The sequence below is a fragment of the Triturus cristatus genome, chromosome 2_1, assembly GCF_964204655.1.
Source record: "Triturus cristatus chromosome 2_1, aTriCri1.1, whole genome shotgun sequence".
NCBI lineage: Eukaryota > Metazoa > Chordata > Amphibia > Caudata > Salamandridae > Triturus > Triturus cristatus.
The window spans coordinates 288,963,289-288,989,999 of NC_140581.1; the positions used below are offsets into that span (position 1 = coordinate 288,963,289).

The 26,711-nt window shown below is 47.7% G+C and overlaps 1 protein-coding gene across 4 annotated transcripts in view; it reads right to left on the reverse strand.

Moving 5' to 3' along the window:
- Positions 1–26,711, reverse strand: part of RICTOR (RPTOR independent companion of MTOR complex 2) — a 1,453,900-nt gene that overhangs the window by 128,822 nt on the left and 1,298,367 nt on the right. For all 4 annotated transcript variants that reach the window (XM_085631131.1, XM_085631133.1, XM_085631132.1 and 1 more), the window contains one exon: positions 12,703–12,826. In XM_085631131.1, the coding sequence (XP_085487257.1) occupies positions 12,703–12,826 (124 nt within the window). The remainder of the gene's footprint in view (positions 1–12,702; positions 12,827–26,711) is intronic.

The window sequence follows — 26,711 nt, forward strand, 5'->3', positions numbered from 1 at the left end:
TTCTTCTGACACATTTTGTTTCACGTTTTCCAAATGTGTACCCCAGAATGATATGGTAGCTTTAATAGAAGGGCAGTTCTAGCACTTCATTTGTTTATATTTTATTTACTTTCCTTAAATCACTCTAGTGCAGCATCAGCCTTTTTACCAAAAAGCCCAGAACTGTCAAAAGGCAGGTCCACAAGCGTTGCATGCACATCAGGGGAGAACTCCGATGATTTCAGCCACGCACTCCTCCTTGTGGCAACAAAGGAATCCATAATTCTGACGACAGAGTCCGCAGTATCCAGGCCACTCTGGATAACCTGACGTGCAGATGCCTGAGTGTCTGACAGCACCTCATTAAAGTTCTGCCTGTCCTCCTCTGATAACTTAGGGGCCAGTTGTTTAGCGGAATCTATGAGAGCATGGATATAACGGCCCAAGAGACAGGTGGCATTTGTCGACTTTTTGGCCATACTGGCAGAGGAGAAGACTTTCTTGGCTGATTGGTCGAGTTTTTTAGCATCCCTGTCACTAGGGACCTGAGGAATGGCACTTGAAGAACTCTTGGAGCAAGCAGCCTGAACCACCAGACTTTCCGGAGAAGGATGAGAAGTAAGAAAGTCTGGATTACCTGGAGCCGCCCTGTACCTTCTAGCCACAGTTTTAGAGACCGCAGGAGCTGAAAAGGGCTTTCGCCATACCTCCATGACTGGTTCAGTGATGGCCTCATTAAATGGTAGTAAGGGCTCTGTCACAGTGGAGGGAGAATGTAAAACCTCAGTGAGGATGTTAGGCTTGAATTCAGCAGTTGGCAGCTGTAGATCCAAAAGCTCCGCTGCTTTTCTAATAACCGTGTGGTAGGGGGGCACATCTTTAGAGGGAGTATCAGCTGGAGGAGTAATCTCCCACTCTGGCGATAAATCCAGGCCACTAGCCTCTTTCAACTCCTCAAACAAATCATCATACTCCATGAGCTCACCCTCTTCCATCTCCTCAACCTGGTACCTTTGCTCTACCAGGACTCTTTGAGCTTCTCGCCTGGACCTAATCCTCAGGACCGGTGTCGGTGGCACCGCAACCGACTCCGATGGCGCCGGAGCCGGCGGCGAACACGGATCTGGAGGAGCAGCTGGAGTCGAACGAAGTCGAGCTGGAGCTGCTGAAGATGGAAGCGGCGTTGATGTCCTCGGCGCCGGGAAATACCAAGACGGCGTCGCCGGGAAAAAAGGCATAAATGGAGCCTGAGCGTAGGCTTGAGGAACCCCCAAATTGAAAGCCATTGGACCCATGGGACCCGAAGGTGCTCCAGAGGGGTACATCGCTCTAGTGAAGACTCCATACATCGCATTCATATAATGCAATGGATCTTGTCCCGGGCCTGGAAAGGGGGGATATGGCTCAGACTGAGGCATAACCGGACTCGGGCCAATCGGTGCAGACGGTGGAGCCAGCGGAGTCGAAGACTCATCAGGAGCCGGAGCTTCTTCAACTGGAGCCGGAGAATGAGCCGGCGTCGGAGATGGAGCCAGAGCTGGAGAGTGCTCCGGTGAAGCCGCAGGCGAGGTCAGGCAAACAGGAGAAGCAGGAATTGAGACAGGAGAGGGAGACACAAAGTCCTTATGACGTCGAGTAGGCGAAGTCGATCTCGGAGCCGCTTCTTTATCCGAACGGTGTCGAGAACCATGCCTCTTCTTCTTTTTATGCTTCTTGGACTTAGAACCATGCCCCGACTTCGACGCCGACCTCGATCTGGATCGTCTTCGACCTCTCTTCTCTTTTTTCATCCTTGCAATAAACAACTTTGCTTCTTTTTCTTTTAAGGCCATAGTACTCATCTTTCGACAGCAGGAGCATCCCTCGACGTCGTGATCCGACGACAGGCACCAGACACAGTCCTCGTGCGGATCCGTGATGGACATGTGCTTACCGCACTCCCTGCACGGTATGAAACCGGACTTCTTTGTCGACATCTTTAACAAGAAGAAAGAGAAACACCAACAGAAACACAAAGTAACTAGCCAAAGCTACGGAGAGTCCCAGAAAACGGTTAGCGTCGACGGCGCGGAAAAAAGGGAACTGACGTCATCACGCCGACGAGGTCCTCTTATGGATCCAGCGACATCAGCTGAGCCGCGTGCGGAGCCGTGCTTCTGTGACGTCGTCCTCGTCGGCGTAGAGAACTACAAAAGTTTCCGAATGTTGCTGGCGCAGGGGATATTCACAAGGTGAGGAATCCACTGGCAGATGTATCCATCAGAATCCCTATTACAACAACATAGGATATACTGAAAAAAGTATCAGACTACAGAACATATTTGGGGAAGGTTTAATTCTAAGATTAGGCGTAACCTGTTTTTACAATTCCACGTTAATCTACAGTGTTTGACTACAGGGCCGTGTTCCCACTCTGGCCCCGAGTTGAGAGAAAAATGTATGCAACTCGGGTAAGAGAGACCAACTTATATATTGTGAGTAATGAGTGATTGAGTTTTAATACGGAGTTCCAATGTTCACATCGTGCTGGGTGCACTTTTATTGGTGTAATTTGAAGGGCTGACAGCCTATCGCCTCACATGGTTGTACTTAATCTGGTGTTTTAGCATGTTATAGAGAGAGGTGACTAATGTATATACACAAAAGGGTGTTTTTTTGATTTTGTTGTTTTCCTCATTTAGGTTAGAAAGACAAGTGTGGTTACTTATCAAGAACCAAGTAAGGCAAAATAACTGTTTAACTTACTGGCAAAAGTCTAATTATTGAAATTCTCAAGAAGCCGAGAGGGATCAGCACCCTGAGAAGGCCACAGAACCATAAGGGCTAAGATGATTGGCTGAAACATGTTGGTAGGAGTAGAAGGGGTGCTGGACAAGTAACTCCTCCTACAAACCCAAAACTTTTTTTTAACCCTGCCAAGTGGGACCACAAATAAAATGAGCATATTGGTATTCACTTAGGCAGTTTTATCACTCTCTTTTTTCTGCATTTTGGGATCCCTCATTCAACGTACTATCGTACGAGTAACTTACCTTCGGTAACGATATATCTGGTAGAGACGATTTTAGCTGCAGATTCCTTCACGTAGAATTATCCCCAGGCATGAGACTGGATCCGGAAACTTTTTGCCTCAGCATCCCTGCGCGCCGGGGGTGGAATCAAGCGACTCCGCCCAGGCGTCGTCCGCGTACGTGACATCAGCGAGGTCACATAAGACCCGCCCTGGCGCGCCAACGTCAGTTTTCTTCGGAGAACTTTTCTGCACCACAACGCAGAACCACCAGATAAAAAACTGTGGGAGCATGGAAACGGTGTGCGAAGAGCAGAAACATTGGAAAGAAACGGTGACTAACACCACCACCAGGGTAGTGCTAACACCGCAGACCCCAAGGGCAAGGAAAGAAGAAAGAAGAACAAGCAGAAACCTGCGCAGCCACCCTGCCAGCACACAGACCACCTCCCATCCCTGTGCCCGAAGGCAAGAACAGGCATAAAAGTCATGGCACACGTAGGAAGCCCACCCCCCTCATCCTGAGCAAGGAATGGGACCAGTCCCAAGACAGACAGGGACAACAAACCTCCAAGCTACCCCAACCTAGAGGGCAACCACCCACAAGGGACAAGGGCAAGACAAGGCGAGAGAACCCTTAATCAGAGGATAGCAATGGAAGGAAGGGAGGGTAGGGAGTACAGAGATGGAAGCAATCCCCCCCCAAACCTGGAGCAGCAGGGCACCGGAACCCCATCCTCCAAAGGACCAAAGGAGGAATGAACCGCCCCCAGACGGAGCCACCCGTCAAGAACAAAGAAGGCACTCACAGGAGACACAGCCCCCCACCAGGAGGAGAGTGCCGAAGACTACCCCAAGTGTTGTCGCAGAACAGGGGAGGAAGGGCGGGCCGTGAAGGAATCTGCGGCTAGAATAGTCTCTACCAGATATATCGTTACCGCAGGTAAGTAACTCATACATCTGATAGAAACTACTAGCCGCCGATTCCTTCATGTAGAATAGATACCCTAGCAATACCCCCTGGGAAGGAGGGTCTGCGAAAGGACCCCACCAGCCAATGCAGAACAGAGGGCCCCACCGGGGACAAAATCTGTTGAGCAGGTAGAACCTTGCCCCTGCCATGCCAAGGGAACTCCCACAAGCAGAACCCCACCGACCACAAGGGGACGTAGGAGGGAAGGAAGGCTGAAGAGGCTTGTACACTCACAGCAGAGGAACCAAGGGCAAGGACAGAGAGGCCGAAGCACTCCACTCCCCCACAAGGCAACATAGCTTCCGCCGAAGGCCAAGACAGGAAGACAGAAGAGAAGAAGAAGAAGAAGCAGCCTAGAGGACCCAAGGAAACCAAGGAGAAATAGGCGAGTCCAATCCAGATGGAGAGCAGCCTGCCAGCCAGAACAATGCAGGCAGTCAAGGACAGTAGCAAGAGTAACAGCCCGAGGCCCCAGGAAGACCACATAGGCAACGCCTGGCAAGGGAGAACACAGGGACATCCCAGACTGCAGAATGGGAGCAGGGAGAGAAGGAGAGGTCCGGGCCACCACCACGAGTGGCCGCGCACACAACCTCAGGAAGCAAAAGCAACCTATGTAAACACCATGGAGAACAGGTACCCGAAGGTGACCAGAACCCCCCAGCAGAGTACTAGCTATATGACAGCTACCATAACCCCACATAGGGCACGTGAAGTCCCAAAATATGGGAACCCTCTTTGGAAGAACTTCTGCAGCAGAGGAAGAAACAAAAGAACCACCCTACAGGCTTGACAGCAGCCCAAGCAAAGCAGAAAGCCCTACCTCCGGGCCAAGTCTGCGTAACAACTCCTGCAGAACTCACACACAACAACAAAGGGTGCGTCCAGCAGCCAACAATGCCAAAGTCCCAAGGAGGACGTAAACGGCCAGAAAACATACTCCACAACCATAACCGCCGGCCTAAGAAGGCTCAAAAGCAACCCTAACTCAGAAGTCACTGAGGAGGGGATGGGGGAGGAGGAGGACGGAGCCCTGTCAAGAGCCTCTGGATGGCGGAGGCATGAAACAACAGACTGCCATCAAATGGGAGATCAATGAGCCTCTCCCCAATATTTTTTAGGGAGGACACCGCCCCGAAGCCAAGCACGGCGACTGAGGGCGACTGAGGAAGCCATGGCCCGGCCCAGCGCCTCAGACGTCCAGAGCGGAGCGGAGAATAAACGCCGCAAGCTCCCGACCATGCAATGCATGGTGCTGCAAATCCACCTGAGCAGACTCCTGGGACGCTGCAGAGCCCAGAGACTCAGCCGAGTCCCACAAACAGGAGGAGGCCCTAGCTAGTACACACAAGGTGTTAAGGGCCCGCAGGTCGAGGCGAAAATGTTGCGTCCCCAAGTGTCCAGCCAGCGGGCCTCTCTGGACGGTGGAGCCAACAGGGGCAGCAGGGAGGGAAAAGCAGTCCGCAGAAGAGGACTGGTGGCTGAAGGGTGAAGGGTGAATGGACAGGCACGCCGGGTCACGCAGCGTCGGAAGGTGCCGATGCAGAAGATGCGGAGGCACCGGGTCCCCAGAGGCAGGACGCCTCCAAGCCCCTCTCAAGGCAGAAAGGAGCGAACCTTCAAAGGGAAGTAAGATTTCCCTCCCACCAGAGGACCTCCAACAGATGGTCCAACGGAAAGTGAGCCACAGGGTCACCCATGCGTGGGATGCCCACAGCCAAGTACACCGCTTGAGCAAAAGCCGCACCCGCATCTGTAGGGCCCTGTGGTGGAGAAAGCAGCTCCTCTGTGGGCGGCGGCTGCAAACTAAGGCGGCCGTCCCCGAGGCCAAGCGGGGCGGCAAGGGCCAGACCTGGAAGTCAGGAGGAGCCGAAGAATGAGGGACCTGCCGCTCTTCCGACGAACACCCTTGGCCTCCGGAAGGGCGAGGAGCCACCCTTTGACGCCGGTGAAAAGGACACCACACGGTGACCAGTCTCCGGGGATGACGACACCAATATGCAGCCTGCCTCCGGAGAAGAAGGAGCGTCCGAAGACGAATCCGCGTTACGACCCCTGCGCGGATCCGAAGAGTCCACTGTGTGAGGCAGGACACAGGCGCCGGCCAGCGTCGCCGGGCAAAGGACCTCCAAGTCACCCCACACCGGAGACATGAGCAGGGACCGGAGTAGAGCTGGAGCCGCATTGGCCCAGGAGCAGCGCAGGGACTGCGCCAGCCCGACCCCCGCCGAGGCAAGCACCTGCGTGGGCGAACGGGATGGGCCCGGGGAGGGGCCCGAAGCCTTCCGCCGGCCTCGGCCCAGAATGAGGCGAAGGTCACTCGGCAACCCCTATGGCGGCGCCAGGGACGATACAACCTCCGACTCGCCCTCCAACAAGGCAGCCGCCTGTGAGGAGGTACAAGAGGGACAAGGGGTCTGCCCTCGACCCGGAGCGGGACGAGGAGGAGCCACTGACCCCTGTGGCTCTGCACGGTCCAGCTGCTGCCGGCAACGTAGCGGCGTCACCTCGGCCTTAGACAGGACCACCCTGCCAAGGGACCGAGAGGGGCTTGGGGATGTGACCCGAGCCTCGGCGACCTCCCGCGACACCACAGGGATCCCCGCGGGGGTTTGCGGCGAGGCAAAGATGCCGTGGCCTGAAGGAGGTGCCCCAGAGGAGCCGCACCCCAACAGTACCACATCCTCCAGGTCTGGATCCGACCCAGTCGGCGCCGGGGCCGGAGCCACCGGCGGCGCTTTCAGGGCCCTGTGCAAGGCGAGGGATCCGCCGACGCCCAAGGAGGGGAAGGAGGAGGAGACGCCAGCGATGCCTGCAAAGCCGCTGCTTAAGTTTCCATCTGGACTCTTGAAGCCCCATCACCGGGAAACGGTAGATAGGACGACACACGGGGCCGCATCACACGCGGAGAGTCTATGCCCCCGGTAGGCCGGAAACCAGCCCCCGGGGACGAACTGCGACACTTACCCACCGGGGGAGCGACACTCACGTGACATCGGAGAGTGGCGAGGACGACTATCACGGCCGGACCTGAAGCCGTCCGCCGAAGCAGACCGAGGGAAGGACGTCGATCTGGAGAGACGCGCAGAGAGAAGTTTCATTCGGCGCTCCCGCCGCGACTTCGGCTTCAATTTTTGGCACGCCACACAATCTGAGGTGCTGTGATCCTATCCCAAACACCACATGCAAATGAGGTGAGGGTCTGTCGCCGACATAAGACGCCCACAAAACGTGCAAGATTTAAAGCCCGAAGGCATTCGCACACTGTTCCAACCAAAAGAGAATGGAAGAAAGGGGGGCCTTAAACAGGCTCGCAGCAAGGAACGGATCCGCGTTGCTCGTGGAAAAGGAAAAAACTGACGTGGGCGCGCCGGGGCGGGACTTATGTGACCTCGTAGACGTCACGTACACGGACGATGCCTGGGCGGAGACACGTGATGTCGCCCCGCCCCCGGCGCGCAGGGATGCAGTCTCACGCATGGGGATAATTCTACGTGAAGGAATCTACGGCTAGTAGTCTCTATCAGATACGGTTTGTGAGGGAGTTCCTATGAAAATCTTTCGCATATAATGCGGCACCCAGGGAAATTCACAAGGGGAGAATTCTGCACTTGTAAATAAACATTCTAGAACTTGCAGACACCAGATTACCTTGGACGGAGGGTTCAACACTTTGAGACAAGTTAATATGTGTTACACCAAAATGGGATTTCAATTTGTTTGCAATAAAAACTAAGAACAGCATTTTGTCAGCATCTACATCAACAGGAAGACTATTGCTGGATCAAAAACAATCATATAGGCCTTTTACTCAAAATGTGTTTCTAAAATATCTCTAATCCACAACAAGTTCATCACATATGTAGAATGGTATCCTGTTGTGAACTACTACATGCAGTCCCATATGGACCATTACTGCAAAAACAGGAAAAGAATATCAAGTTCCTAATATTAAAATATGTACCTCAATTAGTGTCTGAATATAGCCAGATGTAGTGGCAATAGGTTTAGATTTGGAAGAAAAGAAATGTAGCTTGTGAGGTCCTGTTACCTGCCTACATTTCACATGTGACAGTAGCTCATTTATCATTACATGTTTATTTCTTTAAAAAAGAGGTGTGTTCTCTACTTGCACAATAAACCTCAGCAGAAAAGGAAAGTCCCTACAAGCTGACTAGAGTATTTGGATCAACAGAGCAATTGAAGTCAGCTTTAGTAATGAGAAGAGAGTGTGATGTCTATTCAAGAATGCCATAGTAGCTAGAGAAGGCTTGACAGTTCCTCTGATGTCAGTAGGATACCACAGGGGCGTAGGAAATGGCTTTCACTAGAAAGGTAAAGGACATATGCTTCATTCGAGTTACATTTTGAAGTGAAAAAAGGATGACATTTTAGTTTGAGCCTTAACATTGTTCCTCAGAAAGAAATAGAAGTAAAAACCTGTGGTAAACATAATGAACAAGTTACTTACCTTTGGTAATGCTTTATCAGGTAGAGACTCTTTCTATCTGGAGCTTCCTTACCATAGAATAATCCCCAGGCGTTAGACTGGGTCTGGAAATTCTTGAACAGTATCCCTGTGAGCTGGTAGTAGGCATTATTTGGCTCCGTCCGCACTGGAAGTGACGGGTGCAGTGCCTATATAGACGCCACCCCATTGTGCTGACATCAGTTTATTTTCGCAACTTTCCATGCCAAGATGTGCTGATCCATGAAGAATGCTGATGCACTGGTGTGCAGTGCTAAGGGCCTCAGAAGGGTACCCTATACAGAAATCAGATCGAGTAGGGAGAATTGGTAAGGAATCTGCACCTAGATAGAGTCTCTACCAGATAAGGAGTTTCCTAAGGTAACTAACTTGTTCATCTGATAGACTTCTAGCCGCAGATTAATCACCTTAGAATAAATACCCAACCTGGAGGTAGGTCTGCGAGCAGATTAGATCAAAATGTACTGTAGGATTGAATGGGCAAAACGCCCATCCCGACAGACCTGAGTGTCCAGACAGAAAGGCTGGTGAAGGTATGTAGTGACACCCACGTTGCTGCCTGACAGATGTCCAGGACAGGGACTCTGCCAGCTTATGCAATGGTCGCAGTCTTGGCTCTGGTGGAATGAGCGTGCAAGCCCTCAGGGGATTGCTGTTTTGGCCTATGTGTAGCAGAGGTTTATGCAGAGCACTATCCATTGTGAGAGGGTTAATTTCAGCACCGCCTTTTCCTTCCTCGCCCCAACATACCCAACGAACAGTGGATCGTCCACACAGAACTCTTTGGTATGATCAAGGTATAACATTGATGCTCTTCTTGAGTCTAGGCAGTGGAGTCTCTCCTCTTCCTTAGAAAAGAGAGATGGAGCAAGATACTAGTCTGGCCTACATGAAAAAGTGTTACAACCTTTGAAAGGAAGCACAGGTCCACATAACTAATTTGTCTGGATAGAATGTTGTGTAAGAAGAGTGCACAGAGCAGCTAGCAGTTCGTAGACTGTCTTGGGTGATGTTATGGTCACCGAAAAAGCTGTTTTGATGGAAAGTGAATTTGGCAGTTGTGCAGGGGCTTGAAGGGTCCGCACATGAGAAATGTGAAGACCAGGTTGAGATCCCACTGGAGCTGGATGAATGGTCTTAGAGGGAACAGTTGCTGAAGTCACGTAAGAAACGAGTCACTACAGGTATACAAAAAAGGTGGGTCCGGCAACCGCAACAAGGCTGATATGGCCAACAAATAACCATTACCAGTGACCAGAACAGATGTGCCCGAGAAAGAAGAAACAACAAAACTTGGTAGAGGGGTGCAGTAAGAGAGTCAATGATCTTGGGTGCACACCATGTCACAAATTTGTTCAAACAGCAGGCGCACACTGTCTTGGTGGAGGAACGCCTTGCAGCCTGAATAACATTGCTGACTTCGGGAGGAAGGTCGAAGGCTGTCAACTATTGCTGCTCAATTTACATGCAGGAAAAAGAAGGTATGTAGGCTCGACTGCAGAACCCTGCCCTGTTTTGACAACAGATCATCCCGAAGGGGCAGCCTGATTGGAGGACTGATGTTCATACTTAGAAGTTAGGAATGCCATATTTTCCGTGTCGGAACCACAAAATGACTTGGGCTATGTCGTTCCTGATCTCCTTGAGAACTCTGGGCAGGAGTGGCATTGGTGGAAAGGCGTAAAGGACCCCTGAGCTCCACTCGAGACAAAACATCTCTCTGAGCAAGAGCCACCTGGGAAACTCCAGTTCACAGAATTGCTGACATTGCGTGCTCTCAGCAGTGGTGAATAGATCTCATCAATGCTCTCCCCAATCTCGAAAAGAACTTTGCAACTCTTCCGGATAGAGACACCATTCGTGATCCATTAGGCAGCGATGGCGGAGTTTCTTGACCCTGCGTTCAGAGAGTCCACCAGGTGTTGAACCCCCAGCGAAATCCTCTGAGATTCCAGCCATGCCCAGAGAGGCAAGGACCCTTGACAAAAGCTCCATGACCCTTCCCGCTCTGTTTGTTGCAGTACCACATGGCAGTGGTGGTGTAGCTTGACAGAAGGAAGAAAGGCTGCCAACGGGGAAAATGATGGCGGATACTGTCCCCGACTGGGTGCTCGTGCTATTATAAAGGTAGACTAAAGGGATTTTGAGACTGTGGATGCTTTGGGGCCAGGGGATTGGGGAGTTGGGAGGGACTAGCCCGACCTCCGGCTGGTGTTCCCACATAGTTTGTGGGAATCACGTCCGAGGGCACAAAAAGGTTGGGATGCCTGCTGGCCTTGGAGGCTGGGAGAGAAAGGATGCAGCTGGTGGCCCCTCCTGTAGCCAAGCCAGGGAAGGTTAAAAAAGCAGACTGGGGGTGGCGGGGGCAATGTAGAGGTCCAAAGACCTGGCTGTAGCTCTGCTGTCTTTAAAGCACTCCAGCGCAGAGTCCACATTCTCGTCAAAGGGCGGGAGCCGTCAAAAGCATGTCCATGAGCAAAGTTTGGACATCCCCTGAAAAGCCAGTGGTCCTCAAGCAGGCGTGGTGTCCAAGTGCCACCTGTAGGAAGCTGGCTCTGTATATGCTATACCAAAGTAAGGTATAGTGTGCACAGAGTCCAGTGGATCCCCAGAGGCTTTACAAAGGCTAAAGTAGATAATACTAATACCCTCTTTGTGGTATTGTGGGTGAGCAGTTAGGCTTATCAGAAGAGCACTGTGTTATGCATTTAGTGTACACACAAAGGCAAGAAATGTTCAAACACTCAATGACTACATCCGAGACCTATGGTTTGTAAAAATGCTACCTTGTTACTTTATTATTAGAACCAAAGAACTTAGTTGCAAGTAAGTACGGTTTTCAAATTGGCAATACTTTTCAATGCAGGAAATAAATGCTTAATGCAAGACCACAGTTCACCAAGGTAGATACAGTTTTTAGAAATAGCAACACTTTGCAAAGCAAAAAGAATGTACACAACATTTCAATCGAGTAAGGTTATCCTGTGGGAGGAAATCAAGAAGGCAATTTCCCAGGTACGTTTTTTACTTACAAACCCAGTCTTCGGGGTTTAAGGTCAGCACAGGGCAAAGTTCAAGTGAGCACCAAGAGACTACTGGGGTATATCTGCTCAAGCAGTTATGCCCTCACAAGAGGTACAGTGCACCTTGACTTAAGGCAAGAGGATCGGCTTCAGGGTTGACTTACCTATGCCTCCTGCAATGCTGGTAGGCCTGGCACACAGGGATGTGTGTCAGGTTGGCTCTTCACTTTTATCTGCACCAAAATACACAGGCTACAGTGGCAGTGTGCATGTGTTTGGTGAGGGTTCTCTTAGGGTGGCATAATGCAGGCTGCAGGCCTTAGAGACCCTCTCTGGTCACAATGCCCTTCGTACCACTGGTACTTTTTACAAGGGACTTAAAATGTAGGCCAGAGGTGTGCTAATTGTGGAAACAAAGGTACCATTTTTGGGAAGAACACAGGCACTGGGAACCTGGTTAGCAGGAACCCAGTGCACATTTAGTCAAAGATGCATGACCACAGGAAAGACAGGCAAACCACATGTGCATCAGTCACAGATATCCATTAGGCACATTCCCAACATGGTTTGAAACATGTAGATATAGTAGGTGACATTTTACTTTGCACACTGGTAGAATTTTTGTCAAAAAAGTTGTCTCAAAGAGACGAAGGGTAGCTCCAAATACACACCTGGTGGGGCAGAAAGAAAGGAACTGATGTCAGTGTGCAAGGGTAGCACCTTTACAGGCCGGCGCAAACATAAGTAGCATGAAACTACGTTGATGTGGAGCTACCAGTGTGCAGGAATAGCAAGACACCAAAAGTAAAACCTAAATGGAGCTTCTTCATATCTGTTCTGCCTAACAAACCATCACATCCCTCCTTTTTCTTTAGTCTGTCTGAAAATGGCCTGATAACATTCAATTCATGGGTGGAAATTCAGGGCGCAGTAATGACCTCTACAACCGGGTAGTAGGTGTGCTATCTGCACAGTTTGTGGGTTACATTGCCTGCACGCTAAATAGAAATGCATGCAACTGGCACTTAGAATTTGCAGCAGGTTTTACTAGCGGCAAATTGCATAAGAAAACTCTTATGTTGGGTGCAATTTGAAATGGGGCTACAGATCATTTGTAAACTGGAAACAATGACAAGCTGTGGTCACTCTTAAAGATGAACAGTGCATTTATACAAGGTGAGTTGCATTTCTAGAAGAAACAAATGTATTTACAAAATATTTTACTTACGTAAGAAGACCTGTTTCATGGCCTTTTGTTCCTACAGAACTACTCAAATTAATGACCAGTCGCAGCACTTCTTTTCTTAATAGAATACGGCATACAGGTGTATCCTCTGGAATTGATTTTCCACCTTGAAAAACAGAAGACCAACTTTAATTGGAATTTAGATTTACTGTACACTGTTGAAGAATGTTATGTACATGAGGTAATGATATACCTAAGAGGCATCAATGATCATCACAGGCACTGTGTTCATTATAACTACATTTTAAAATAATATTTTAGTTACAGAGGGATTTTAGAAATGTAACTCAAGAAGAACACAGAAGATATCTTTGTAGAATCAGAAATTCTCAAGGTCACCAGAAGTTAGTCCGTAACAGCCCACCATGCAACATCCTGAACACAATTTCCTAGGTGATAACCTGCCATCAACTGATTCATATATTTAAGGAAAACTAGTTTAGAAGCTGTCAGAGGTAAATGGAGATATGTACTTGTAAAATGGTAGCGTAATCTGTTTATGCAGTTTATATGGTACATCATTTAACTGAAATCAATTGTGAAAATGTACTCAGTCCAGATACTCAGACTTGGTCAATCAAAAATAAAAGTGGATGGTACTTACTAAGCAGTTCTTTATGGATATCTTCTTTCAACTGTGAGGTCTTGAGAGGAAATGGGGTGCATTATATGGTGTGGTTGTAATACACTTAGGAACCCCTTCAGGTCCTGTAGGTTTCGTCTGTAAAACCCCCAGCTCAACCCTGGGTAGATAAGGCACTGAGCAGCAAGGCTTATACAGAGGAACATGCATTATGCATTTAAACAGCACCAAAACAACTGAAGGAGAAATCATCATGACACTCAAGAAATCCAACACCAATTTATAAAACTAGACTGTATTTTTATAAGAATTTAGACACTAGAACAAAAAAGATCCACCAGAGGGTTCCTGAGATATTGATTTCATAGGTAATAATAAATCATATCAATTTACATCAAATGCAAAAAAGTCTTGGAAAAGTCAACCAATTGGACACTTTAAAACTTTTTCAAAGATTACTTAGGTAAGTGTGAATTTGGTTGGTTATAAGCACTTGAGGCGGCCATCTGCGGCAGAGAGCTAGTCATGGGGACAAGCAATGTCCTCAAGAACAGTTACCTTCATAGAAGAGGCAGTCCTTCAGCAGTTCCAGATACTTTATCCACACTGGAATGGATTCATATGGAGTGGTCCTGATGCAAGGAATTAAGGATGCTGAAGATACTCTAAGGATGCTGTGGATGTGATGCAGTTGACAGGGGTGTTCCTGCAGGGGTTCCTTGGTCCATGATGATGGTGAGGGGTTCCTGGATAAAGGGTTGTCATCTTGGTCTGGCCGAAGTCCAGTCGCCACTGAACTACCAGTCAGTCACGGTCATAGACCTATCTTTCCTGGGTTGATAACTTCCTGTCTGAGGGCACCAGCATCTCTCTGACAGCACTTCAGGGCTCAGCGAACTCAGGTGCAACTCTGCATCGGGACTTGGTCCTCGGTGCTTCACGACGGCAGTGATAGCAGTTTGACGACTTTGGGCTTCCAATTAGCCCCAGCAGGCTTCTTCAGCTGTTGTGTCCCTGTGTTGTGAACAGGAGGCCACCCTTGATCTCTTGGCTTGCCTGGCCTCTATAGAGACCGCTTCTCCTTGAGCAGGACACGGCAGGCACAGGCCCTCTCCTCGTAGTCATTAGGTGGAGTCATATTTGGTGCAGCCACTATTTGCTGGTTCCTCGGAGCAGCAGAGCAGTCCTACTTCGGTCCTTCTTCTTTCAAGTAGGTCGAGAGCTGAGATCTTAGGGTCAGGGGTGCCCTATTTATCTTCAGAAAAGGTGCTCAGGGTAGGATGTGGTTTGGTAGCCAATGGGCTGGGTGTGCACAGATGCACCTCGCAGTCAGGGACAAACCGCTGGCAGGGACAAAATCAACGCAGCTAGGCCAAGTAGGTCTCAGCAATGCGGATGCCCCTCAACGGCTGCTGGGTCCTGATGCAGTGAGAAGAAATAAGTTACTTACCTGTACCTGTAGTTCTCCAGTATTGGAAGCTTCCATAGATTCACATTCTTGAATCATTCCCCATCGCCAGGTTTGGAGTCCCCAGTATTTTAAAATAGTAGTAGTAGTAAACGTAGACTGGTAAGTAAAGACTAGAAAAAGGCCTAAGCCTCTTAGTTTATTAACCTATCATAGTCATTATTAAAAAAGAGACCAAACTTTGCCTCAACCAACCAGCATGACTCCCCCTCTAGAACACCTCAGAGAGAAGCTCAGTATCTCAGATTTTTTAGCACTAGTGATAAAGTTAATATAATCAGATAGACAAAGGTGAGCTTCCCCCAGGGAGGAGAGTGGGTCGCATGTGAATCAATGAAAGCTTCCAATACTGGAGAAGTACAGTTACAGGTAAGTAACTTATTTCTTATTCCAGTACTGCAACTTTCATAAATTCACATGCTTGAACCAGAATAGCAGGCAGTGGAGTAGCACAATTTACCATAGCCTTGACCAGCTTAACAGGAATATGCTTCAATAAAACCTGCAAGTCATCAGTAGACGAAATGACAACCATAATCATATCAATAACAATTAAGGAAAAAATTTCTTTAAGCGTTAAACAAGCAAATGGTTTACAGTACGGAAATGTGATACAGCAGAAGAGGTAGCTCACCTTAATGGAATAGATGCCGAAGTACTGCTTGACCCACCGCTGTGTCGTTTAGAACTGCTGAATCCAGGCAGTAGGCACAAGTAAATATGTGTCTATTCTTCCACATTGCTGCATGGCAAATCTCAGGAAGTGACACTCCAGCAAATAACACTGCAGACATAGACACAGCCCTCATAGAGTGGGCTCGGACTCTTGAAGACTGTGGTCTGCCTACTTTGTGATGGCAAAATTGTATGGCACTTGCGATCCATCTAGAAATACTCTGTGTGGAGAGCGGGAAACATTTCCTTAGCGCACTGTAGGTGACAAATAATTGAGAAGTCTTGTGGAAAGCTTGTGTCGAGTGCAGATAGAATTTTGGGCAACGCCTGACATTCAGCGAATGAAGAGCCATCTCTGCAGTCGTTGATGGATTCAGGAAGTAGGTCTTCAGTACCACAGGTTTGTTATGGTGGAAGTCAGATGGAACCGTAGGAATTAATTTCGGATTTGTGCAGAGACGATTTCAGTCAGTTTTGAAGTGCAAGAAGGGTTCCTCTATAACAAAAGCCTGAATTTCACTGACTCATCTGGATGAGGTCAGAGCCAGAAGTAAAGCCAATTTCCATGACAGAAACTTGATGTCCGCTGAGTGAATTTTTTCGAAAGGAGGTTTCATTAACTGCGAAATAACAATGTTCAACTGCCAGGCCGGAGGTGGACGCCTTATAGGAGGAAAAACTCGAAACAGCCCTTTGTGGAACTCTGATAATTCTAGAAGACCACAAAGGTGAGAGGAAAGTGATCTTCTGTAATGGGAAATGGCCGCTAAGTAAACTTTTATTGAGCTATGCACCAAACCTGACTTCACTAGCTGCAAAAGGTAAGGTAAGACGTGCTCAGGAGAGCAAGACAGCAGATGTATACCTGCTTGATGGCACCAGATGCAGAAATGATTCCATCTGAGACGGCACGTTTTGTTGGTACTGTCAGCCAAAGCTCTGACTAGGATATCTCGACAATCCCCGAAAAAGTTCAAGTGCTGGAACTCATTGAATTCAGGAGCCATGCCGGCTCCTGGGATCCGGGTGTGAAATCTGCCCCTGGTTCATAGTTAGAAGATTGGGCAACACTGGAAGTCGGAAGTGCGGGACCCGAGATAGAAGCAGCAGTTATGAGTAGTAGTGTTGACATGGTCACGCTGGAGCAATGAGGATCAGTTTGCATGGCTCGAACTTTCTCTTCCTCAGGACTCTTGGGAAAAGAGGAATGGGGGAAAAGCGTAAGCAAAGATGCCGGACCATGCAACTGAAAAGGCATTCCCCCATGACCCCTGTTGGGGATGCCAACTTGCATAGTACCGACATTTGCAATTCTAGGGAGTTGCGAACAGGTCCAATTCTGGTGTGCCCCAGCATAGGAAGATGTTGTGCAGGGTTGGCTGGTGCAGTTCCCATTCTTGGCACAATTGTGTTCTGACGTCCTGGAAAGTGTTCCGCTCAAAGGCCGATTCTGTGAACCATAGCCCTTTCCCACAACTTCTGTGCTTCCGTGGAAAGCTGGCAAGATCTTGTGCTGCCGGCTTGTTTATATAGTGCATCGTTGTGGTGTTGTCCGTACGGGCGAGCACTGACGAATGCTGAATCCTGGAAAGAAAAGCCTGGAGATCTAGATGTACTGCTTTTAATTCTGTTGCAGGGATTCTGCTTTTGCACAGAACTATGCGCAGGAGACCAGGACCTCAGAGAATTGTGGTGTACCAGAAAACTCCCCTCAGAACCCAGAACCCCTTATCCGACTAGCTTAGTATCCCATTCGTTAACCTAGATCTAGCTAGGTGGTCCCAATGTATAGACAAATCAGAACAAGCGACTTAGATATTTCTCAGGAGTGGTGGGAATCCGAAATACCTGTTCGTACTTATTTGTTAGTCCACAACATAATAATACAGACACGGTAAAGTTTAAAGAGTTTATTTTATAAACCTCGCTTCCTAAGATGCAGTACTTTGGTTAACACTAGCAGACTAACAGTACAGATCAGAACCATAAGCATTATTACAATACCATATAAAATGAAAGGAGCAATCATACTATTAATGACAGTGGTATACGGCCACACTCCTTTCACTATAATCTAATACATTATTATTATTAGACTATTAGAAGGTCTCTTAGGCTAACAGGGGGGACCCCATACCGTATAGATCAGCTTAGTAGAATCACATCAAAGGATCATCTCTCACAGCATGCATCAGCTCTTCTGTTCGAATGAATGTAAAACCAAACTGTTCTGCAATATTAAAGACGCTTGTCCTTCAGATATTGGCAGCTGTATGCATGATATGTCTAACAAGTGTTACGATTGTGAGAAGTTGGCCTGATGTATGATGTCACTAGTTCTAGTGTACACCTTATATCAGTCCAAACAACCCTTATGGTGATTGGTTGTAAAGTCAACCTTATAGACCAGCTATCCTAGTGGTAGCATGGACAAGAGCAGTCTTAGGCTAAACTCTGAATGGCATGTGAAGCCAGCTGTGATACCATATATAATCCCTTGAATACCAAATGAAAGGACACCACAACAGATATATATATAAAATAAGGTGTATTTATTCTAGTCAAACCCTCAGCACTCTTTATGAGATTAGAGTAAAGTACAACACAGTCTTATTTAAGCATACATTAAGTCACACAGGTAAGTAATACAGTTAGGCCCTAGGGGCCACGCAAACCATATACTAAAGAAGTGGTATAAGGACCACTGTCACGGAAATAGGATAGGCCTAGGCCTAGGGAATCGCTGGGGCTACACTACACTAGCAACAGTTAGGAAGTGGGAGGCCCACGGGATTCAGGTGCAGAGTGGAAACACTCACGCGTAATGCGTAAAAGTCGATAGAATTACTAGCAGTTAGAAATTAACAGTTTAAGGACACTTCTGAAGCAGCTAGAGAGTCGAGACTCGGAAACTAGACCCTAGGATAGTCACTACCCTTGTGAGCACCGAAGTACCCAAGTTACCTAGCCCACGGACTGCGGGTGCATAGGTGTGAACTGGCGTCGGGTTTCGTCGTGGACTTCTATGGATGCCTGAAGGAAAGTTGCTGACAGGCAGTCAGTGAAGAGTGTCCGGTGGATCCCAAGGCTGGGATCAAGAAGAGAGGATACCTGCAAGCAGAAGGGACAGAGTCAAGGTCACTAGCCAGTGACCACGTGGAACCAGGAAGGAACCAGGCGATGTCGTGAAGATTGCAGGTGAAGGTGAAGCTTGTCGCTGCAGCCACGGGGACCAGGAAACGTCGAGGACGACCAGGACCAGGAGGCGAGCTGTCCCACGAAGGCTCTTGCTGTCGGCGGCGTCGAAGTTGAACTAGGACTCACCAAGCCTTGGCAAGCGGAGCCCACGAGGAACGGAGGACTTGCTTCTGGTGCAGACCAGGAAGGTCTGGGGTGCTTCTCCTTTGCAAGGAAGCGGGAGCCAGTCTGGAGGAGCCAAACCAGCAGTGAAGATTTCAGGATGCGTCGTCACAGAGGCCACTAGCCAACGGGCAAGCAACCGGACAGACGCGGCAAGCAGGAAAATGCAGAAGGGCCCCACGCAGGACTCGTGGAGTGTGGGGGGCTGATCTTCGGTGCAGATGGTGCTTGGGGTTGGGGCTTCTCAATCCCCGGTGCACAACTTCGAGGGTGCCTCAGAAGCTGCGCTGAAGATACTAGCCACTTTTCCCAGGTAGCCGGTCCCACGTCTCTCGTCGCCTCCACGGGTCTCAGCTCGGCTGTGGATGTGGATCAGGGTCGGAGAAGTCTGGAAGTCAAGGCTCTGGTCGGGCTCTGCAGTCGGTCCCTCGTAGAACTTCAGCAAAGCAAAGGGTAGTCTCTTGATGGTGCCTGTTTGCACAGGGTAGCCACTCCTTGGCCACAAGGGAGATTCTTCAGTCTTCTTCTTTCGTCGAATGTCGAAGGTCCAGAGTTTCTGTTCAAGTTGCAGGTTCAGGATATTCTAATCTCCTGGGGCCCAGCTACCACTCTTATACTAATCTGGGGGGCTGGGTTGCTTGCTAGGTCACGCCTTATGGGTGGGACCTGGGAGGGGGGTGGTTACACCCCCTTCCCTTTGTCCAGTTTCGTGCCAGGACTGGGGCTGGAGTGCCCCAGCACCGGTTTGAACTGGACTATGCATGGGACACCTTGTGTGCCCCAGGCATGTCTCATTCCTTTCAGCCCTCCCTGCCCCAATACACTAAAGTCTGTCTGGGGAGGTGCTAGCACCTCCCCAAGCAGGAAACCTATTGTCCAAGCCTCCCTTCCCGGGATCACTCCCAGCAGCAGGAGGTCAGACTCGTGTCTGTGGCAGCAGCATCCATTTTGTGATGCTGAGGCTTTGGTTAGAGTTAAACAGCAAAGTAGGATTTTAACATGTCTCTCCCTCTAGAAGGGAGGGATAATATCCTCATCACCAGAAATGGTATGGGGGTATTATTCCAAAGTGTTAGATAAAGCCAAACCATAGTTACCATAACCGTTTAAGATTATAAGGCACTTTAAGAGTATATGGTAGGCTATATCATAGAACAGCTAGAAGGACATGGTTCTGAAAGATGCAGACAGGCTCAGCTCATGCTAGAGCACCATCTCACATGTTACCAAGCACTCTGCCTCCAGGATTGTTAAGGCCTGCCATAGGAGTGGCTGATAGGTACACATGTGTCTATTTTAAGGGTAGATATAGGTATACTATATCTAAGCAAGGGGTGATTACACGACCTTGCCCCAGCTGAGTGATCAGCCAGTGGTGTCTGATTGGAAGGCCAGACCAGGGGTGGCATAATACATGCTGCAGCCCCTGGGAGGCCTAGGGTACACCTATGCCCTGGGTACCTAGGGTACACTGTACAGGGTCCAATAAGGTGATCCTTACCAATTGGGAATGTACCTAGGGTACATGGAGTCCATTTTAAAGAGAGAGCAGACAGCCTGAGACCCTGAATGGCAGGATCTCAGGCCAACTAAGTCGAAAAACCAGCTAGACACTAGGCAAAAAGTTGGGGGTAACCATAGTCAGATATCCACCTTCCTACAACGATCAATCTAAACACAACACTCTGTACCTTCTAGTGACCCAGACGCGTTCTTTGCATGATGTACAGACCAAGGGCACATTTCACGGTTAAGAATGTGAAACAACAGTTTGTTATCCTGTAAGGCAAAGTCGAGTCTGCATTTCTAAAATGAATAACACATAACAGTGTCGTGTGCAGCGCAGCAGAAACGACAAGCTTGCTTGCTAACAAGGATCTCGTTTATGCTAACTTAGTGTTGTAAATAGGGCGTGGCTTAATCCATCTCACACCCCCCCATGATCGGAGCACTAACCAATAGGGATACACTTATCAAGAACGCAGAGTTCAAGTGATTTAGAACGGAACCAAGGGCATGAACTATAAGTCCATATAAGGTAAGTGTAAAGTCCGAGAATAATAAAAAAAATTCGTTTAAAAAATGAACAATGATATATTAAAAAAAAGTAAAACTTTCGCAGAAAATTAACACTCCTGGATGCACCCTGGAGTGACAATGTCAATCAGTCAATCCATGAAGGTATATGCACCGTAAGTTGCAACTGCTTCCAAGAGGAAATCATTGGAGCGTTCCGCAAAAGTATCTGCCATCCAATTGAGCAAGGGAAAGGAACACACATGTTCATCAAGTATCGGAGCATCCAGCACCATGATAGGACAACTGTCAGTCTCCTCAATATAACTCCTTTCAAGGAAATCAATAGCTGCCTCTACGATATCCCAGTTTCCAAGGACTCCGTGTGCAGCACCCAAAGCCATAAACCCGACACCAGAACAATCAAATTCATGAGCCACTAAGGGACACATTAGTTCATCAAAATCCGGGTCAGGTGACGCCAAGTTTGACAGGCACAAGTCCAGAGCCCATTGGAAGGGACAATCTAGGCAATGAAAAACAGGTTGCACACACATAAAAAAGGGAAACCGGAAAGACAATCCATACTTGACGCTTAATACCGCCAGTGGTAAGGTGCCGTAGAAATCAAGCATCCGGCTACGAAGATGGAGCAAGCGCAGCATTCTGTCTTGCAACTCCCGGTGTGCAGCCATATCGAAGTGCGCAAATCAACAAGAGGATCCCAGCCACCAAAGCGAGGAGCAAGGGGAACCCTCCGAAGACACTCGAAAAAATAGAATGTAAAAATGCGGGGATCACACCAAAAACAGTCTGGAAAGATGTCACGAGGCCAGAGCCCACAATTTAAAAAAAATGAACAAGGCCAGTCGTAGACGAAGCATTAAAGATAGTTTGAATCAAGGTTCCAAAATGGAGTGGGAGGTCGGTATTTAAAAGAGCTTGTACCTCAGTGCGTGTGTTCGTCACATTAAGAAGAAATGTTTCACGGGACGAAGTCAACGCAACCTCTTTTTTAGACAAAAGAGCCCTTATTCTGCTCATCCTATTGAACTCTGCGTTCAAGGTTGGAATCGCTGGCCAGATGGATATATCGAGTCGGCCTTGCGGGGGTGGGAAAAGAACGTTATTACAGCAAACTACTTTTTGTGAAACAGTCACTATGTAAGGAATACCCACTAGCATCCCACAGCAAGCTTCACTATTTAAAAGCAAATAACTACCGTTGGCAAGCAGCTTAAAAGGAGGCGTTATAACTGGCATTGGAATCCCCTTAAGGACACAAGCTAAATTAGGAGCGTGTATATTGCAAGCGCCATGTAATTGTATATGTCTACAAACCACAGAGTGATCAGGAGCGGAATTGCATTCTTCACCTTTTAAGTAAACTTCCTTGCCATCCCTCACGCATCTGTAAGTGAACGGAAGTGACCAAACTTCATGCAGAAACGCATCACCAAGTTGTTCATATCTACCGATGGCATAATGTTTCATGCACGAAATAAACTTGAACAAACTGAACGGTAAAGTGACTAATCCGTGAATAAGCCACACGGCTCAATTCAACTCAGCTACAGAAAAAGGTAAAGGTTCTAATTTTTCAATGTGCAGCAATGCATAAGTTGCATCTTTCATGGACATGAACTGCTGCTTTTCAGTCAAATTAAACGGAAGGAACAATGATGAAATATTCATGTAATCCCAAGGGACTTTCCCTGCCTTTAACGTTTGCAATGTCAATGCAAACTGCATAATTGAACGCAACTGATTTTGACCATGATACAACACAGATACATCATCTTGCACAATGTCTACGACAGAAGAAACAATGTTATCTAATGTGTAAATTCTAGAAGACAACGTATTAATACTATTATCTATCACAGCCAATACTTTTTCCATATTGGCCTGGTCAATAGCACGTAATCTAGAAGCAGCTTCAATTTGCGACAATTTCCAGATTTCATTGTAAATAGCATAAGCCCATCGTTTAGACCTGCCATTTGTAGGACCCTTAATAAAATCATTCAAATCTATTTTGTCATTTAAGCGTGATAAATGAATCTTCACTGAAGTTAACGTGGAATGTTGCAGCCATGACTGACATAATTTACCTACAGAGTAGGTAGTGACTGTGTGTGAAGACGTAAAACGAGGGTCAACCCTAAGTTGTGTATACCCCGGAGCCAAATCCAGAAACCGACGTTGACAGGAATCTGAGCTTGTTTGCCATACCAACCAACCCTCAGGATTCAATGTTGAAATATTGAAGGTGCCATTGGAAACAAGCGACCGCAACATAGTAAGGACAGATCTGAGTGATTTTCCCAACCAGGATAAGCACCCAGATCAGGGATCGAGGGAGAAATTAATTTTTTAGATATAGCCAATCCAAAACATGTGGTCTGAAAAATAGACGAATTTAAGAATAAGATATGGTTAGGGATAAGACAGGCACGATGCAAAGCTTCTGTTCCTTGTACCTGCCACGGTTTAGTTCCCCAAACCGATTTAAGATCAATAGTAGCTTTCCATACGTCATAACCTCCAATAGCCAATTCATCCATAAAGGATTTGGAATATAATAATTTTGTGTGTGTCAGTCTGACCTTAGAAGTGGGTTCTACTGCCATCTTAAAATAAAAAGAATCAGGGTTAGACACACTAAAATCTGAAAAGTATGTGAATTTTTTCAATTAAGTGTCAGAGCTGCCAGGCATAGGGACAGGACAATGTTCCCATTGAGTAAAATTAACAAAATTTCGAAAAGTATTTGCTCTGTGTAAAAAATGTGTGCCATAATGTTGAAAACAAAATTGTTCATCATAGTTTGCAGTATTTAAATACAGATTTTCAGCATCAAATGCAGCATAATATTTTAAATCAGAAAACAGTGCTTCTATTGCTTGTACATCCCAATCATCTGAGCGGATGTTTTGTTTAACTACATCACCCATAGAAACACGAAAAACAGTAGGCACATTAATAACTTCGGTGGGACCATGAATTTGAAAGTTCACTGCATCCCAAGCAATCCCATCACGTACAGGCCAGGCGGTGATGTTCACAAACGTCTGGTCTCTTTTCATGATGTGTGATGAGGAATGGGGGGGCCAAAGTTCCATCAATTAATTGAATTGTAGAACGCTCATTCAGGTAGTGTCCATTGATAAGTCTAAAAAACACTACCACAAAGCCAATTGTAATGAATAAAAAAATACAAATTAGCACCAACCAGATGTAAGTCCAAGGTGCAACCAAAAAATGTGTCTTGAACCAGGCATAAAATATAGAAATTTTGGAAGGGACAGTGGAAGTCAATGATTCAGTTTCAAAGGAAGAATGTGACTGGGTAAGTGTCGTTGTATTTAATAGGGGCAAAGCGACTTCTGTAGGATAAGCATACTCCGGATCACCAGGCAAACCACCAACAGAAGGTGGCACAGGCAGGTCTGAAACTGTATCCATCTCAATGGAAACCTCAGGCACGATGATAGAGGGTGGCAACACAACAGAGTTTCTCAGCATCGAAGGGCAGGAAACCGAAGGTGTCATACTATGGAGAATCGGCCACCCTGTGTAGCTTGACATTTTCAATTGAAATGTACCTGTTTTCCTTGCGACCAGGAAGTGGGGGTAAAACAACTGTACGTGTACCCAATACTCCAAGCACCAGGACTGGTGCACGATAAGAGGGGCCAAACTCCTTCTTGTTCTACACCTTCTCACGGACCAGGTCACCAACTCGAGGCAGCCAGCTGACCACCGGAATCAGGAGCGCTTCTTCAGATTTAGAGGGCACGTGTTCCTTCGCTAGAGTGTCTCTTGTTTCTTGTAGATTCTGTAATACAGCACAGTGGTCATCGAGGTCAAAAGGCGCGGCAGCCGCCGCCATGTCTAGACCATCAAGGTCCGGAACAAACATTCTCACTCCAAAGAGCATCATGTACGGGGTCCGCCCACCCAGAGACCTTCTAGGGAGGTTATTAAGTGCACGTTGGACGTCATACAAGTGGGCAAGCCAGTTCCGGCCTGTACCTAACACCTTGGCTGTCAACGATTGCTTTAGGTCACGGTTCATCCGTTCCACAACACTATTGCCCTCAGGCCGGTATAGAGACGAAAATTTGACTTGGACCCCCAAACTTCTCATTGCCTCTTTGTAAGCCTTAGAGGCGAACGCCGGGCCCTGATCAGAGTGAAGGGTACCACACGCAAAACTCCCTATAAAGACACGCAAAGCTTTGATGACAGTCCTGGCATCAGCACTCCTTTGTGGCCACACCCACAGAAAACGTGTGCACGAATCCACTGCAACCAAGATGTACTTGCACGCAGTATCAGAGGTAAAAGGACCGCAGTGATCTAAATAAACACACGCTAGTGGTTGATTAGATATATGCAGCTGCGTTGGAGGTGGACGCGCAACAGAAGAAGGTTTGATCTGCTGGCAAATGTCACAATTAAGTACATAAGCCCGCGCTTGTTTATACAAACCGTACCACCAGTAACGTTGCTGCAAAAGAGACACAGTTGCTGACACTCCAGCATGCGCAGACGCAACACCTTCGTGGGTAGCTGTTATCAAATTTGGTCTGCAGTCCGCGTTGGGAATCAATCTATCACCAACGTCGTTAATCCTCACTAATGGGACGTTATCAGGACTTAAGTGATAATGGTATCGAGAAGGAAAACCTCTAGGGAAGTTTGTCCCTGTCTCAGATGCAGCAATAGCTGCTAAGATGTCAGCATCTATCTTAGATTTTGATCTTGTAACTGCTGCTACTAAATATGTCGCCACTGCTGTTTTAGCTGCCTCGTCAGCCAAACTGTTACCGACAGCATGGAAACCAACTCGTTGGTGACCAAGAGTGTGAATTACATCCACAAGTGGCAGACTCCCTTTGAGTTCCGACACTCGAGCCCAAAGCGTTTTATGCTTCACTGCGCTACCTTTGGAATCACGAAATCCATTCATAATCCAAAAAAGCAAATTGTCGTTGTAAGATTGAACACAATAGTAAGAGTCACTCACTACAAGAGTAGTGACTCTGTGATCAGCAAACTCAAGTGCAAGCACCAGAGCACGAAGCTCCGCCAGTTGCGCGGTACAATCACCCAATGACTGCATATGCACTGCATCAGATTTGAACTCTCCATTCACTAAAGTACCGACTACAATTGCGCAAGCCGCTGAATAAGCGTGCCTTGATCCAGTTGCGGGTTGCGCCGACCCGTCAGTGTATATGACACAATGATATTCCTCGATGGGGCGCAATGACTGTGGAGCAGGATGAACAAATTCATACTCCAAACTCTCTTGAGTCTGCAACGCCGCGTCACAGATGTATTCGACGTCAGGCGAAGCTAAGGAGGTCGCCCATTGTATCCACCTTGGATGCAAAGCCTTAGAATTTGGTACACTAGCTTTAGTGACTGCTTCGAGAGCAGGAAACGGTGTTACCACCAGCATGCGTTTTCCCTGTGATAGCGCTCGTTCTTTCAGTATCGCCATCTGAACTGCTGTTAAGACTTTTTCAACAGTGGAAAATCGCAGCTCAGCCGATGTGTACAGATGAGATTTGTAAGCAATGGGGATTGTGTCACCCTCATTGAACGTTAAGTACGTGAAACCTTCCGCGCCCGGAACAATTCTAATGAGCAGGTTGGTGTGGTTGTCACGAGTTTTTAGATATTTAGCTGTAAGAAGATCAGTTTGCAAAGTATACAATGCCAACGAGTGCTCTGGCAACCAGCATGATCTGGTATAAGTTGGTTGTATCAAGGCATAAAGCGTCTTGATACGCTGGGCATAATCAGGAATGTAGGATCGACCGAAATTCAGAAAACCCAGCAAGGATTGTAGTTTTTTCAGTGTCGTAGGGATAC